At 43.5% G+C, this 14,278-nt stretch overlaps 1 protein-coding gene across 1 annotated transcript in view; it reads right to left on the bottom strand.

Moving 5' to 3' along the window:
• Positions 1-14,278, bottom strand: part of LOC122790101 (afadin- and alpha-actinin-binding protein B-like) — a 107,917-nt gene that overhangs the window by 62,368 nt on the left and 31,271 nt on the right. The window contains exons 4-7 of the mRNA XM_044057673.1: positions 4,129-4,256; positions 1,647-1,820; positions 810-930; positions 485-662 (exon numbers count right to left, since the gene is read on the bottom strand). Of these exons, the coding sequence (XP_043913608.1) occupies positions 485-662; positions 810-930; positions 1,647-1,820; positions 4,129-4,256 (601 nt within the window). The remainder of the gene's footprint in view (positions 1-484; positions 663-809; positions 931-1,646; positions 1,821-4,128; positions 4,257-14,278) is intronic.

The following is a 14,278-nucleotide window of genomic DNA, read 5'->3' on the forward strand; positions in this document are numbered from 1 at the left end:
CCTCAAAACAGAAATGGCATTTCCTTTCCTGCATTGCCCAAGATCTTCCCTACATCCCACAACCCCTTTCCCCTGCAAGAATAGCAGCTAGTACCTTTACCTTGCAGTATTTGCACAACTTTACGAGACTACACCTTTCTAAATGGTCTGCACAGACACCAGCTACACTGATGAAACCTGCATCCACCACTACAGGTGCACCCTGGATTTATGTAGAAGCAACAGTAGCCAATACTGCTGCATTGTGGGGATACTAGCATTTAAACATGTCAAAACACCTTCCATTCTATGAAAAGAATCACTGCTTTGCACACTCAGTGTAATATTATGAAAAAAAATCTGGATTAGAATAATGTGCCTCGTGTTAAACACCAGTCCCTGCACTGGTACTCGTACATCATTCTTAAAGACTCAGGGCACTTTCTAGAGTAAATCAAAAGAAATCCTTTACAAACAGCTGCTTATCAAAATGATATGCGTTTACCTGGTGTGAGGGGCCAGCTGGAGCACCCTGTACAGTTCCCCTGTAGTTGGAGTGCCCTCATGGCCCACCGGATGATTGGTCCTAGATACAGAAAAGGGAGTCTTCATTCTTGCACTGCAGTGACGCAAGTACGGGGTAAAGCTGAACTTTGACTGCGATGTGTTTTCATGGTTGTTGACTGAAGGAACAAAAATAGGAAATGCTTAAAAGTGCTAATAAATTTTCAAGTTATACCTTATTGCTTAAACTTTATATTAGTTTTTTTGTATTTGTGGTGTAATCTTAATACCCCCCATATCTCTGCCAGAAAGCAAAACCATCTTACTGTCAACAGTACGCATATTCCTCTGCTTCCAAAAGGGGGTCATCTTGTATTCAGTCAAGGGGGTCATGCTTAAGAAGTGATGCTTCAGCAGTTGTGCCCTCTCTTCTTCAAACAGCTGTTTCTGGACACAAAAAAAACACAAGTCAAAGCAACCTGTAGCCACCCACCCAACCAGCCCTTCTATACTTCCAAAGCAAAGCACCATCCCTGCCAGTAAAGCAGCAAACATCTACCCATCTAGCAAAGCAACATCCTGTATATACCAATAGGTCACTCCCATCAACAAAAGAGCAACCAGTTTCAAACTATTCAAAGCAAGCTAGAGCCATCCTCTTCAACACCACAGAATACAGACTACTGTACAAAGTAAACAATCCTAATATTTTATACAGTACAAATCAAAACTCTAGTAAGATCTGAAGGCCACAATCCTCCATGGAAAACAGGATAAAGGGCATAAAGGGAACTTAAAGAACACGACCAAGATGGAAACTATTCCGGGAGACAGTGGTGTGCATCCCCACAGGATGAGCAGCTGTTAGAGACATACAAGTTCATGTTTGGACAATTTTTGATCAATAATTTCACACTCATTTTTCTTTCTGAAGTCTGCTTCTTTGCAAACCACTCATTTCATTAAGATAAAAGGGTTAATCAGCAAGCATGAACAGTAACTTGCTCTCATGGTTACAGAAACCTTTCAACAATGTAAATGTGGGATACAGAGAAGCCCTGACATGAGCCAGTCACTTGATCGTTGTAAAGAAGTGATTATGACTGGATACATTTCCCAGGCCCTCCTAAGCTTTGCTTCAGAAGATAAGCTCACCAACTTACGTCGTGTCCTAGGCGAATTGCAGCTTCCGTAAAGTTCCGCCTCTCATTCTCGAATTGCTTCTTCTGAAACTCGAATATCTCCCGATCATGTTTCAGCTGCTCTTGTTCCTCTAGAAAGTAACAGCCCCGCAGGTTTCCGGGAAGTTCGGTGGGGTTCAAAGCAGCCTGTTGGTTCTGGAGAAAATTAAAGCAAAGTTTACTGACGTTGCATAATTTACAAAACTTTCTATTAAAGCAAGGGGTGCAATAAAGACGTTGCATAATTTACAAAACTTTCTATTAAAGCAAGGGGTGCAATAAAATGGGGATAGAAGTAATCCCCTCAAAAGAGGGGCCAAAGGAAGACCAAAGTGAATACTGCACCAAGCCAATTACACAACCCAAGAAAAACAAACACTTTTTTTTTGGTGGATTGGGGGGAATCAGGGTTGAATGGAATCACAGAATTCTACATATTTAAACATGGTTAGATGTCAGTTTCAAAATCACCTCCATCCCTTAAATATCATGCACTCTTAATTACATATACCAGTGCAAGGGAGGTCATAGGATTGCATGCATTCCTAACAAATGTTGGAGATGAAGCATCCAGTTGCAAGTGCTGGTACGGGAAATTTTCATACATGTACTGGTATCGGCTGGGAATGGGAGCTATTAGGATCCTATTGCATTTTTCGTGAATGAATACCTTTCAAATACGAAGAGTGATATGGCTTCTGGTGATCATAAAGGTTGGAATTACAACCTCTGCCACTGTTAGTGTGTAGATCTTATTTTTATTATAGTTTTTTACACATATAAAAACAGTTTTAAAACAGATTAGCATACATTTGGCAGACTGAGGTGGTGGAGCAGGGAAACGCTACAGTTATCCTCGCTCTCATACTGGTACATTTTATAGCTCCTTCAGTTCTGGCACAACTCCTCAGGTGTCCAGACCTGCTCAGGCCAACATGGAAACTACGCACCTAGAGGAATAAAAGTATGAACAGCATGACAGTGTACAGCGTATGCACAAACACCAGCATATAAGTACTTCAGAAGGAAGACCCCTGTATACCAAGCAGCAAACGTACGAGTACTTCAGAAGGAAGACCCCTGTATACCAAGCAGCAAACGTACGAGTACTTCAGAAGGAAGATCCTGTATACCAAGCAGCAAACTGCAACAGCAGGACAACGCAAGAGACAAGAGTAACATGTATGTACAAGAGAGTCTGTCACAAGAAACAATGTGCTACTGAAACTGCTCTGGTGGCACAGGAATAAAGATCTATGGTTGGCAGGGAGAGGACAGATATGCCCATCCCAAGTGGGAGTGCGCTCATTGATATGCTCCCCAAGGGCAGACATAGCCCAAATAAATGAAGTTACCTTCAACCATAATGAGCACGGGGGAGCAGAGAAATGGAGTGGGTAGGTCAAACAAAAATCTCCCCAGATGGCAGCTCAGACTAGCAGAGTCTTCAGGGATAAGGATCCATGAATAGCCACAACCAATACAAAGTTGGGGGCGGGGGGGTCGGAGAGTAGCTGGCAGACCCCATGTGCACGTTGGCTACTGTAGGCCAGGCTGGTAACAATGAGGTCGGGGTAGGGTGGCTTGGGGGGGGGGGTACTGGAGTAGGTGGGGCTGGGAAGAATGCAACAGTGTTTTTACATAAAATTGAAAGAACTTGCAATTTAGTGCAGAGGATTAATGCAATGACCTTACTAATTAGCTTCACCCCTTGTCTTGGGATTGCTGTCCTCACTCTCAATCTGTATGCTTTGTGACTGAGCAAGTCACTTTACTAGTGTTTTGTGGCCTTCAATGAAAATGAGTCTCAACCCAGCTGGACAACGCAAGAATATTATACTTATGAAAATAAAGGTAGCAAGATGCATCTTAATTTTACTTTGTTTACCACTGGCCTCTTCAGGCTGGTCCCATGTTAGAATTTGTACTGAATAGGGTAAAATCTGGCCAAGTCACTGAAAAATTCCCCCTACTTTTTTATAAGTGCTACAGAACCTCTTACATCCACCTGAGCTACCACTAACTTGGGCAGAGGAGACCCCAGTTTAATGTCTCATTCAAAGCAGATTTAGCAGCATAGCCTGCACATGGAAGAACTTCAATGAATATCTACAACAGTCATCCACAACCCACACCCGACCATACTTACCAATGGAAGGGAAATAACTGTGCAACCCAAAAAGGACATGGGACAGGCATAAATAGACCCGGTCAGTAAAAGTGAGGACAGCGTGGCAAATGTCAGGAAATACCTGCAATGGAGAAGTTGACTCCCATATTTTTTGTCCCCTCCCTCACCAAATATTTACCAGTTTATTTTGTCTGTTACAGAATAAACAAGGCAAAAGAGTGTGAAGCTTTCCGAATCTTTCAGCTGCAGTTGAGAAGGGTCAGAAATGGAACAGAAAAATGGTGTTTCGAATGGCTGCTTAGGTGGCCAAGAGTTAAGAGATGGCCTACATACCTGAAGAAGCTGCTGCTGTAGGCAGATCACTTCCCGACTCTGCTCGATCTCCTGCTTCAGTCTCGCTATTTCCTTATCATGATCTGTGATACTAATCACATGATCTGCCTCATTCTCAGCCGGATGTCCTAGAAAAACAATTGGGTACAAGTTTAAACCATCAGGTTAGTGAAGATTACTTGGGCCCTACTAGTAAACACAAGTGTAACAATACTGTACACAAGCACTGTCATCTGCACGTGTCCCCATTCTCAGAATGATCACTGAAGGAGCCTAAAGAAAGTACCCCGATCTAGATCTCCAGTGGATGTGGTCCATGCATCCTGTACCTCCATAAAGGCACAGTGAGAGGACACAGAGCTTTACAAACAAGTCCATCATGAGACTACACACAAAAGCTATGCTGCTCTTGCATGGAGATTCCTTTGTCATTAGTACATCATACCAGAACCAGGCCCACTATGGTTCTTGGAGCAGTAAAGCATAAGCACTCGAAATCCAAAATCTACAGAGGTGATATGAAAGGGTACAGCTGTTAGGACTTCGAAGTTCTACTGTTACAGATGGAATTTCACATGGCTTGCATCCATCTTCTAACAAATTCCTGCGGCACTCGTTTTATTTTAAAATTTAAATGGGTAGATGGCCTGGTCAAGAGACTTTTCAGCCACGACTTGCGCCTACAGACACAAAACCTAACACTTTGTATGGATTTCATTGTTACTTAAACAATGAGTAACCCAATAAAAACAAGTGACTAATTTCATACTGAACATGGATATTTCAAAACGAGACCTGGAGTTTACATCTTGAAAGTTTGCAGTTTGTACTTTCACATTAAGACAAGTACAACAGCATGCAACCTATCCAAACCTTTGTTTCGTGGTCTTAGTTGCACATTACGTATAAGGTATGGCATATAAAAATCAAAATGTAATTAACCCTTTGCTGGCTTCAGAGATAACTGAAGCCAAATGTATTACAGTAGATAAAGCCTAGAGTACTTTGGTACACATGCAAGAAGAGACTCAATCTATGAATAAAACAAACAGAATTTTAGCAACTAGTACCTTCATGCGTCTACTAATCAGAGCTTGGGTAAGATTTCTAGTCTGCAAAAGAATAATTCAGGTTTTTAAGTTAGTACATTGGGTGGGTGTATTAAAGTATTTAAAATTAATAAACTAATGAGTTATGTTATCCAAAGACATTTAAGATTGCTTGGTATAGCAACTGTGTTATTTAGCTGGGCGGTTTTACTATGCGGCAATTGCCCTCTCTATAGGATTAAGTTTCTTTTCTTAAAACTAGTGTAATCTACTTCTAACAACCTTTGGTAGCATGTTCCAGTTTGCAAGAAACATTTTATTTACTCCTTCTTGAAAGTTTGTACCAAGTGTCATCTGCGGTCTGTGTGTGTGAATGATTTTATAAATTTAGACAGGGAGCTGCATTAGCAGCAAAGCAGTTTGAATGTGAAGGTGGAAAAGAGGTTCTGGCATTCTAGAAACTACACGGAGGTAGAGGACATTAAGACATGATGCATGATGCCCAAGCAACATTTTAGTTTACATATTAATCTGCAGTGCTAGAAACCAAAACAGAATCTCCAGAAATACTGCTCTAAAGCTTTCACTGCCCCAGGACAGGACCCTAGGGTGTACCATTTGGTAAACACATTTGCACACACAACCACTAACAGCTCCATACACAGCCAATGTTGACAACAGCAGAAATGGCAGTAGCTCTGGGACAGTATATCCCACATTGTGCTACAAAGAAAATCCAAAAGGAGTGACAGAATTTGCTCGTTAACATCTAGATCTCGGCTTTCCTTCATAGAGGGTACAAAACCGGGTTCTTTTAAGATACTTTTTCTCCTGTCTACAATAGCCACGAGTAATTCTGGGAAAATTCAGTGGGCAACAGCCTCATATTCCCCATTTTGGAAAATGGCTGCACTGGCAAATGTAGGACTTGCCTTACACGTGGACAATGGCTTGCTCCTCACAGCCATCTTATCACTTAAGACTGCATAGAGTTCACAGCACATCATGGCCTACAGATCAAAAATCCTCAAGTCAGACAAGTTTTGGGATAACAGCTTATTCACAATGCAACAAATACATGCAGAGGTGGGTTCAAATGCAACCAGAAGAGATCAAAGTTTAGTAGAAACATACTCGCTGACCAACAGCACAGACGTGTCCATAAAGTTAAGGTCTAGGAAAAGACTTCAGACTCAAAACTGCATGAAAAGGCCTTTTGCACTATGAAGGTTAGTAGAAGAGTTAAGAGTATGTGTGAAAGTTGTGTTCTTCAGCCAAATGGTGAACTCCCTTCAGTGATTCTGTGTAAGGTTTAGCCATCCTACAGCTCAGCAGTGGGGGTACAAATAATATTTCCCTACAATGTGTACGGGGGGGGGGGGGGGGCCTTTGCCTTCAAAAAAAACTGAAGTGTGAGCACAGTTTTTCATTAAACTGAATTTGCAGTCTTAGCCCTTGGTTGATTTTCCTTGATGCCAGTTTGATACAGAAGTTTTCTTACATGAAAGCATTCTGGACTCTGAGAACTTTAATAAGTTGGAGAAAAAAGGTAAATTCCATGAGAGCATACTAAGGGGTTGGAGGCAAGGAACATTATTTTTGATGTATGGATAAGATGCAACACTGGATGTATAATATACCAGTAGTAAAAAAATGTACAACTCTTGTAAGTCTTGGCCAATTATAGGTTCATAGGTTAAAAAAACGTTCCTTGCCTCCAACCCCTTAGTATGCTCTCATGGATACTTATATTTAATAGCCAATAGAATTGACACTTCGTCGGTCATGTCTGGCTACTTTGAGCAGGAACTTGTGACTCAGGAAGATGGCTGCACACAGATAAAGTGCATGCAAACAAGGCATCACTCTTCCGCACTTGGAAGATGTAGAATAAGATACAAAGTTACATATTCAGCAGAAAGTTTACAGATTAAGCCTAAAACTAGTAAGACTTTACCTAAAACTTACTTTCCCAGAATACCTTTGTTCGCTCACATTACCAGTAATGTTCAATACCCAAGAACTCCTCTTCAGATCTCTGAAAGTCTGCAAAAGGTGGAACACACAAAAGAAAAGAGCACCCTAAGAGAGAAGCTCCCATACAGGACAGCATGTCAGACCCTTAAATGGGCTGGGGGGGGGGGGCACACAGAGACCTATGAAGCCACCAATGCAAATCCATCATTAAAGTAAAATAAGTCTAGCATTCAGGAGCTTCATCTTGGTACCTCTAAGGACAGACTGAAGCTTACCCCCCCCCCCCCAAGGTGTTCTCCATGAGAAGCCACCCAGACAATGACTGCGCTGAATGTTCACAGACCTGGAAAGGTCACATCCAGCTTTAAGGGGCTGGCAAGTCTGTTCAGACATGCCTACATAGCAGCTGTGAATACTGCCCATGAAGCATTCCTACAGGCAGCTAGCAAGGTGGCCACAGATCTGGTAATGAGCATTACAGGCTTCAGGTACAGGTTTGTCATATCTGGTTGCAAGCAGCCTCATGCCATTTGAAAGCTACGCAGTTGGCTATTACTCAAGTTTCTGAATGAAAGCTAACAAAAGATTGGGAGCCCTTCCTTATGGATTTTTCCAAGCAAATCATAAGAGTTGCCTACGAGTACTTACACACTGCAACAGATACTCCCAATCACTGGCACAAAAGACTAATCGTGGCAAATTTGACTGGCTGATTTATACTGGATTCAGTAGCGATGCTTGGCACAAAGGATTCATCCTCATGGGTACGTCATCTTCAACACGCAAGACAGGAGATGAATACATAAGACCTAAGAGAGCTTCTGGTTGAGGGAACTGCAAACAAAACCATTTTTTCAGGTTAGGAAACGGATTTAATTGAGAAAGCCGATTCAAATGGGAGTGTTAAATTTTCCATAGGTGCTTACTAGGGCAGAAGTCTGGGCTGCCACTATACAGCCTACCTATGCAGTCTTTAGTGGGAGGTATTTGCCACCCTTAATGAGGGCCATACTGCTTACCTCAAGTCGTCTGAGGGTACCCATCATAAGAAAGACAAAATGCATTGTACCATTTGACATGCAATGGGAAATTCTTTCCATAGCTAGGGGAGAGATTTTTAGACAAAGAACCCATCTTGCCAAGAGGTACTTGTGTTGTAATGAAGGCTGAAGTTTTTGCCGCTACTGTGCACGGATGTCATTGCTTTACCTCACAAAAATTGTATCCTACCCACTCTTCAGGCACTTCTCCATTACCAAGCTTCTCCGACTGGTCTGCCTTCACTGCCCAGGTTTCTGTACCCAAGAGAAGTACTGGTTGCACCACTGGTTTGGTAAACCTTTATTTTTAGCTTCTTTGGTTAATTCTGTCACACTACCTGACATTATGCCATCTGAGTGCAGTATTTCCAATTCTGGCCTTTACTTGAACTTCTCAACTGCCCCTCCTCCACACCCCTCAACTGCCCCCTCCCCACACACGCCCTCAACCCCCCCACACACCCTCAACCCCCCCCCACAAACATGCCCTCAACTGCCCCTCCTACACACTTGAAGCTGTAGGTTTCCAGTATTATCTTCCCAATATTCAGCTTGTGACCACCTACCCCCCAGCCATTTGCTACCACGACTGCTGCCTTGTCTGTACTTAGTTTTAGCCCATGTGCCTTCGATTTTGCATTCTTGTATGCCATCATTTGCTGAAATTCTTATTCAGAGTCTGCTTGTAGTTATCAGCTTTATTGATCTGTCCCCTCCTGTTAGCTGATTTAGTTCATCACTAGTATGAACTGCAGTGGGTTTAGAGATGAACCCTCATGCACACCCATTCCCACTATACTGTTTATACTTGTCATTGGGTCTCTATACACAACCTGCACCAATTCTACCAAGGTTTGCAGGACTTCAGACCACTGCAGGACTGCCCAAATCAACTTGCTTGTGATCTTGTCATAAGCATCTCTCCTTGCTTTCTACTTTTTCTTTTAAAAACAGACAAAATGAATGTCTGTTAAGACCAGGAGACATCAGCCATCTCAATTCACTTATAAGCAAGTCATTCTCCTACTCTTCCCCCAGGAGATTTTATCAAATTTTTTTTTTTTTTGAGAAAGTAAAACAAGTCGCATTTTCTTTATCCATTTCTGGGGTGGGGATGTGATGAAAGCAGGAATCTTAAGGAAGTAAATTAAATATTTAAGTCAACCCGGCCCCTACATCGAATAGCACATACAAAAAAACAAAAACCTCATGAAATTGAAGCCTCACGACAGTTCCTTCCCAAGTAGTATCCCACAGCAAAACACTTATTTGCCAGACTGACTGACGTAGAATCTCGGACATGCAGACTGACTGACGTAGAATCTCGGACATGCAGACTGACTGACGTAGAATCTCGGACATGCAGACTGACTGACGTAGAATCTCGGACATGCAGACTGACTGACGTAGAATCTCGGACATGCAGACTGACTGACGTAGAATCTCGGACATGCAGACTGACTGACGTAGAATCTCGGACATGCAGACTGACTGACGTAGAATCTCGGACATGCAGACTGACTGACGTAGAATCTCGGACATGCAGACTGACTGACGTAGAATCTCGGACATGCAGACTGACTGACGTAGAATCTCGGACATGCAGACTGACTGACGTAGAATCTCGGACATGCAGACTTGACTGACGTAGAATCTCGGACATGCAGACTTGACTGACGTAGAATCTCGGACATGCAGACTTGACTGACGTAGAATCTCGGACATGCAGACTTGACTGACGTAGAATCTTGGACATGCAGACTTGACTGACGTAGAATCTTGGACATGCAGACTTGACTGACGTAGAATCTCGGACATGCAGACTTGACTGACGTAGAATCTCGGACATGCAGACTGACTGACGTAGAATCTCGGATATGCAGATTGACGTAGAATCTTTGACATGCAGATTGACTGACGTAGAATCTTTGACATGCATTGACCGACTGACGTAGAATCTTTGACATGCATTGACCGACTGACAGAATCTTTGACACGCAGATTGACCGACTGACGTAGAATCTTTGACACGCAGATTGACCGACTGACGTAGAATCTTTGACATGCATTGACCGACTGACGTAGAATCTTTGACATGGAGCATGTCAAAGATTCTACGTCAGTCAATCTGCATGTCAAAGATTCTACGTCAGTCGGTCAATCTGAGTGTCAAAGATTCTACGTCAGTCGGTCAATCTGCGTGTCAAAGATTCTGTCAGTCGGTCAATGCATGTCAAAGATTCTACGTCAGTCAATCTGCAAGAGTGCCAACAACTTCCTGTGATAAAGCAGGAATTGGAGAAACCAAGCAGTTAGCTTCAAGCTCTGGAATGCCAAGTGAGGCTTCCCGGATGGGTGACCCAGCACTGGCTCCAGAAGCCAGGTGAGATTTTAGCAGAGGGATCCAAATTTGTCTTGGCCAGAATGGAGCAATGGACTGCAACAGCTGCGCAGTTCTGAAGGACTTTCTGTAAAGGTCTAGGAGTTAAAAGCTATATGGGGTAAGTTTACAGGATCCCAGACTACCACTGCTTGACAAAAACTTCACTCGGGAATTACCTGCCTGAAGGCAGAAAAAGTGCTGTACTTGTTGGCTGGGGATGCAAAGAGATTGCAGAGTGAATGCTGAGCCAGTGCTGAACTGAGACGCCACTCGTGAGACAATAGTTCAGCTGTGCTACCAGAAGCAGTTACCCATACCACTCAGTGCTTCCCTACATAAGGGACAGAGCTTTGTACCCCCTCGTGTGTTGATGCATAAGTCATGCTTGTCTGAATGGGAAAAATCACACCCAGTGGAGGTAATCTTGAAGCGCTCACAATGCTAACAGAATTGCCCTAGTCTCCAAAAATGCCCCCCAAAGCCCAGTGGAGAGGAGTCTGGGGACTACTGCTGATGGAAGAGGAAGTAAAAAAAGAATGTTCTTGTACAGACAAGTGGGGATGAGATCCATCAGTGCAAAGGTCCTCAGCAACTGTTGGTCAGAATGTTTAGGAAGGTGGGATGGTGTCAGACCAACACTGAACTCATGGTATCCACCAACATACATGTGGTAATGGGAAAACTGGACCATTAGAATATGGGATGTCATGAGGACTAGGGCCCAGAGGGCCAGATAATCAGGGGGTCTTGTTGCACTGAAGATCTTGGATTTTGCAAGGCCTGGACCCTGTCTGGAGGCAGAGAGACTATGCAGTGAACTGTCCATATAGCAGCCCATGAACTGAATAGCACAAGTTCTAGTACTTACTCATGTTGAGACTCCCAAGAAGAGAAAACTGGAAAAGGTAATCTCTTGACTATTAAAGATTCCTCAACAGTTCACATATGGAAATAACCTGGTTCCTTGGAGCCACAGATGAGTAGCAAACGACAGCCACGCACTTTAACACCTAGGGGTGGGGGTTGTGCTGAGACCAAAAAGCAGCAGTCTAAACTTATGACCGATTCTGAATACGAGCCAGAAACCTTTCTAGAAGCTGAGGCAATCCTGATGTACTAACAGGCATCCTAACCATGACCATTCTGAAGGGCTTCTTTATAGAACATGGCCCTAGGTTCTTATTTTTTCAGAACCCAAGAGTCTCGACTAGCAACCTAATCCTAGGTGTGGTGGGCCTCCTGGATGATTCTAGTTTCTGGCAAGGACAGAACTTCCGTCAGCCACTTTTCTGGTAGGTTGGCATGTCCAGATACAGCCAATGTGATTGGGGTGGGGAGTGGTAAAAGATAAACAGCTTCTGAATATTCTAATATACCAGAGTCTCACATGATAGCCATCCGTGGGGGAGAAGAGAAATATAACCCCCCAACTGTCTGCAAAGGGAGCAGTCAGGTAGCCCTTTAGAAATGGCACTGCTGCCAGTCAGGAAACAACCAGCAATATATCCCTTGTTTTCCAGACCACCATGACCTCAGAGTCAATTAAAGTTGCCACCTCTGCCTCGGCCACCCTGTTAGAAGGGGAGTCAAATGTTGGCTGCTTAGATTTTTGAAGTACAATGATTCGGGTCCCTTTGTGTTTTGGCTGCAAGGTCTTTGAACTTTCACAGTTTTAGGTTGTTGACAGACAGCATCTAGCCAAGCCATTCTGCTCACACTTCTGCATGCAACTCTCAACTGTTGAATCAAATGACATGTTACAAAGACATGCGTTTAGAGCATTTCTCCCTGGGCCTCCCCTGAAAAATTGGCTCGTTTCAAGTCACTTTTCCAGTAAACAAATGTTTGGATGATCCATGATATGAGACATTGGTAAAGGATACCTTGAAATTGTCAGGAGTCTCTTGCATAAGCAGAGTTAGACAAGAAGTCTTTTACAGATGTCTGTCCCTGCTACTCCATCGGCTGTTTTGTGCATGAGATGCATTAAGAGATTTGCCATGTTGCACACAGCATTCAAGGTAGATTCCAGGAGTTTCCTTGATAGTGTGTAGAGGGTAATGGTTTGGTTAGGTCTGAAATCTTTCATGCGAGTGGCATAGTTCAGGTTTTAATTGTAACAGTGCCAAAAGCATACACCTACTTCCCCAGCCTGGCCATCTGAGACTCCCTATTGGGTGTATTCACTGTGGCTATATCCTTGGTCAGATCCTAAGTAGCGACAACAGAATCCTCCAGCAGACCCTTAGTCCAGTATTGTCTGTCCTTTGGTGGTCTCAGGATTTTGTTTGGTTTTCTAGGTATGTACCAGCAGGAATCAGGCTCTTGCCAGGACTTCCAGATAGACAAATCAATGAGAACCTGCCAGAGGCAACATCCAAGTAGAGGGCATCTACCAATAAGCCTCAAAAAAGAGCAGGTCCTTCTCTTTCTGGGGATATGTGGCCCAATTGCACTTCTGGTGCAGCAGATCTAAAATCTCAAAGGCAATGTCCTCATAGGAACACTAAGGGGAATTTCTTTATCACAGTCAAAGCTCAATGCAACTGCCTCAGATGCGAATAGCCTCCTTTTGAACGTCCTCATCCAAGAAGGATCAAATGGAGGGTTGTCAGAGTCCTTAGAGGACAGTCTCTACATCTGGGCAGACGGTTTGAAGCCAAAGTTTTGATTCTGACCACGGAAGCATGAATGGGATGAAAAGCAACACGAGGAGTGTCCAGGGACTAAGCATATGGCTGTGGAGAGAGAATCTTTCAAATCCTCCCTATAATGTTGAAGATGGATAACGACATCTGCCAAGTCAAGAGGATCCCCACCAAGGGACAGCTCCAGTGAAAGGCAAGAGTTGAGAACATGAGAGCAAGATGGGACAGATACCTTCCCCTCAAACCCTTCCTCCCTAAAGTGAAGGAACCAAACACCCAAGAGAAGAGCTGCTCAAGGAGGCTCTGAAGACAGAGTACCAGATGCTGAGTCAGCTGAGATTTTCTCTTTGGTTCAAATCCCTTACAGGCAGAGTGGGATGGATCCAAAGGCTCAATCTCAGAAGTAGGAGCACCAGTCTGTGTTGAAGGAACAGATTCCAGCATCGGTAACTGCTCCAAAACCACCAGTTCCAAAGTACTGACTGGGAAGAAGCAAAAATATTAAAATGGCCTGCTCTCTGGGGGCATGCCACCCAGTTTTTTTTCACTCCTCATACAATACAACTCCATAGGTTGATACTAGGCTATCTGCTCTAGGGCCTATAAAAGCCTAGCCATAACAATTCCCTGGCTATTTCTTCCCACAATATTTACTTCCCTGGACCCCTGTCTAGCAGGGCGACCGTGATCCCCGGGGTGAATTTTCCATCTCCCATCCTATTGTCAGGATTCCTTTTGAAGAGGGCCAAAGAGGCACTCTGACATGTATGGGCAAGTCTATTCCAGAGTCTGGATCAGGAACCTATCCCCCTCCAGCATGTTTTTTTCATTGTGATAAGGTTTAGATAGTGTGCGGCTCTGATGGATTGGTATTTCTTTAAGGTGTAGCACGTCCAACAGCTCTGGGTTTGACATGACCTTGTATGTTGAGCAGAGCTCGCCTCAGAGTAATCAATATGAGACAGTATAGCTGGAGTTTTTTTTTTTTTTTTTTTTTAAAAGACAGTCAGCATAGGGCATCTGCTTTAGGTCGGATTCTTTTAGTGAGGTATT

This window comes from Protopterus annectens, chromosome 15.part0 (assembly GCF_019279795.1).
Source record: "Protopterus annectens isolate FY-2018-M chromosome 15.part0, PAN1.0, whole genome shotgun sequence".
NCBI lineage: Eukaryota > Metazoa > Chordata > Ceratodontiformes > Protopteridae > Protopterus > Protopterus annectens.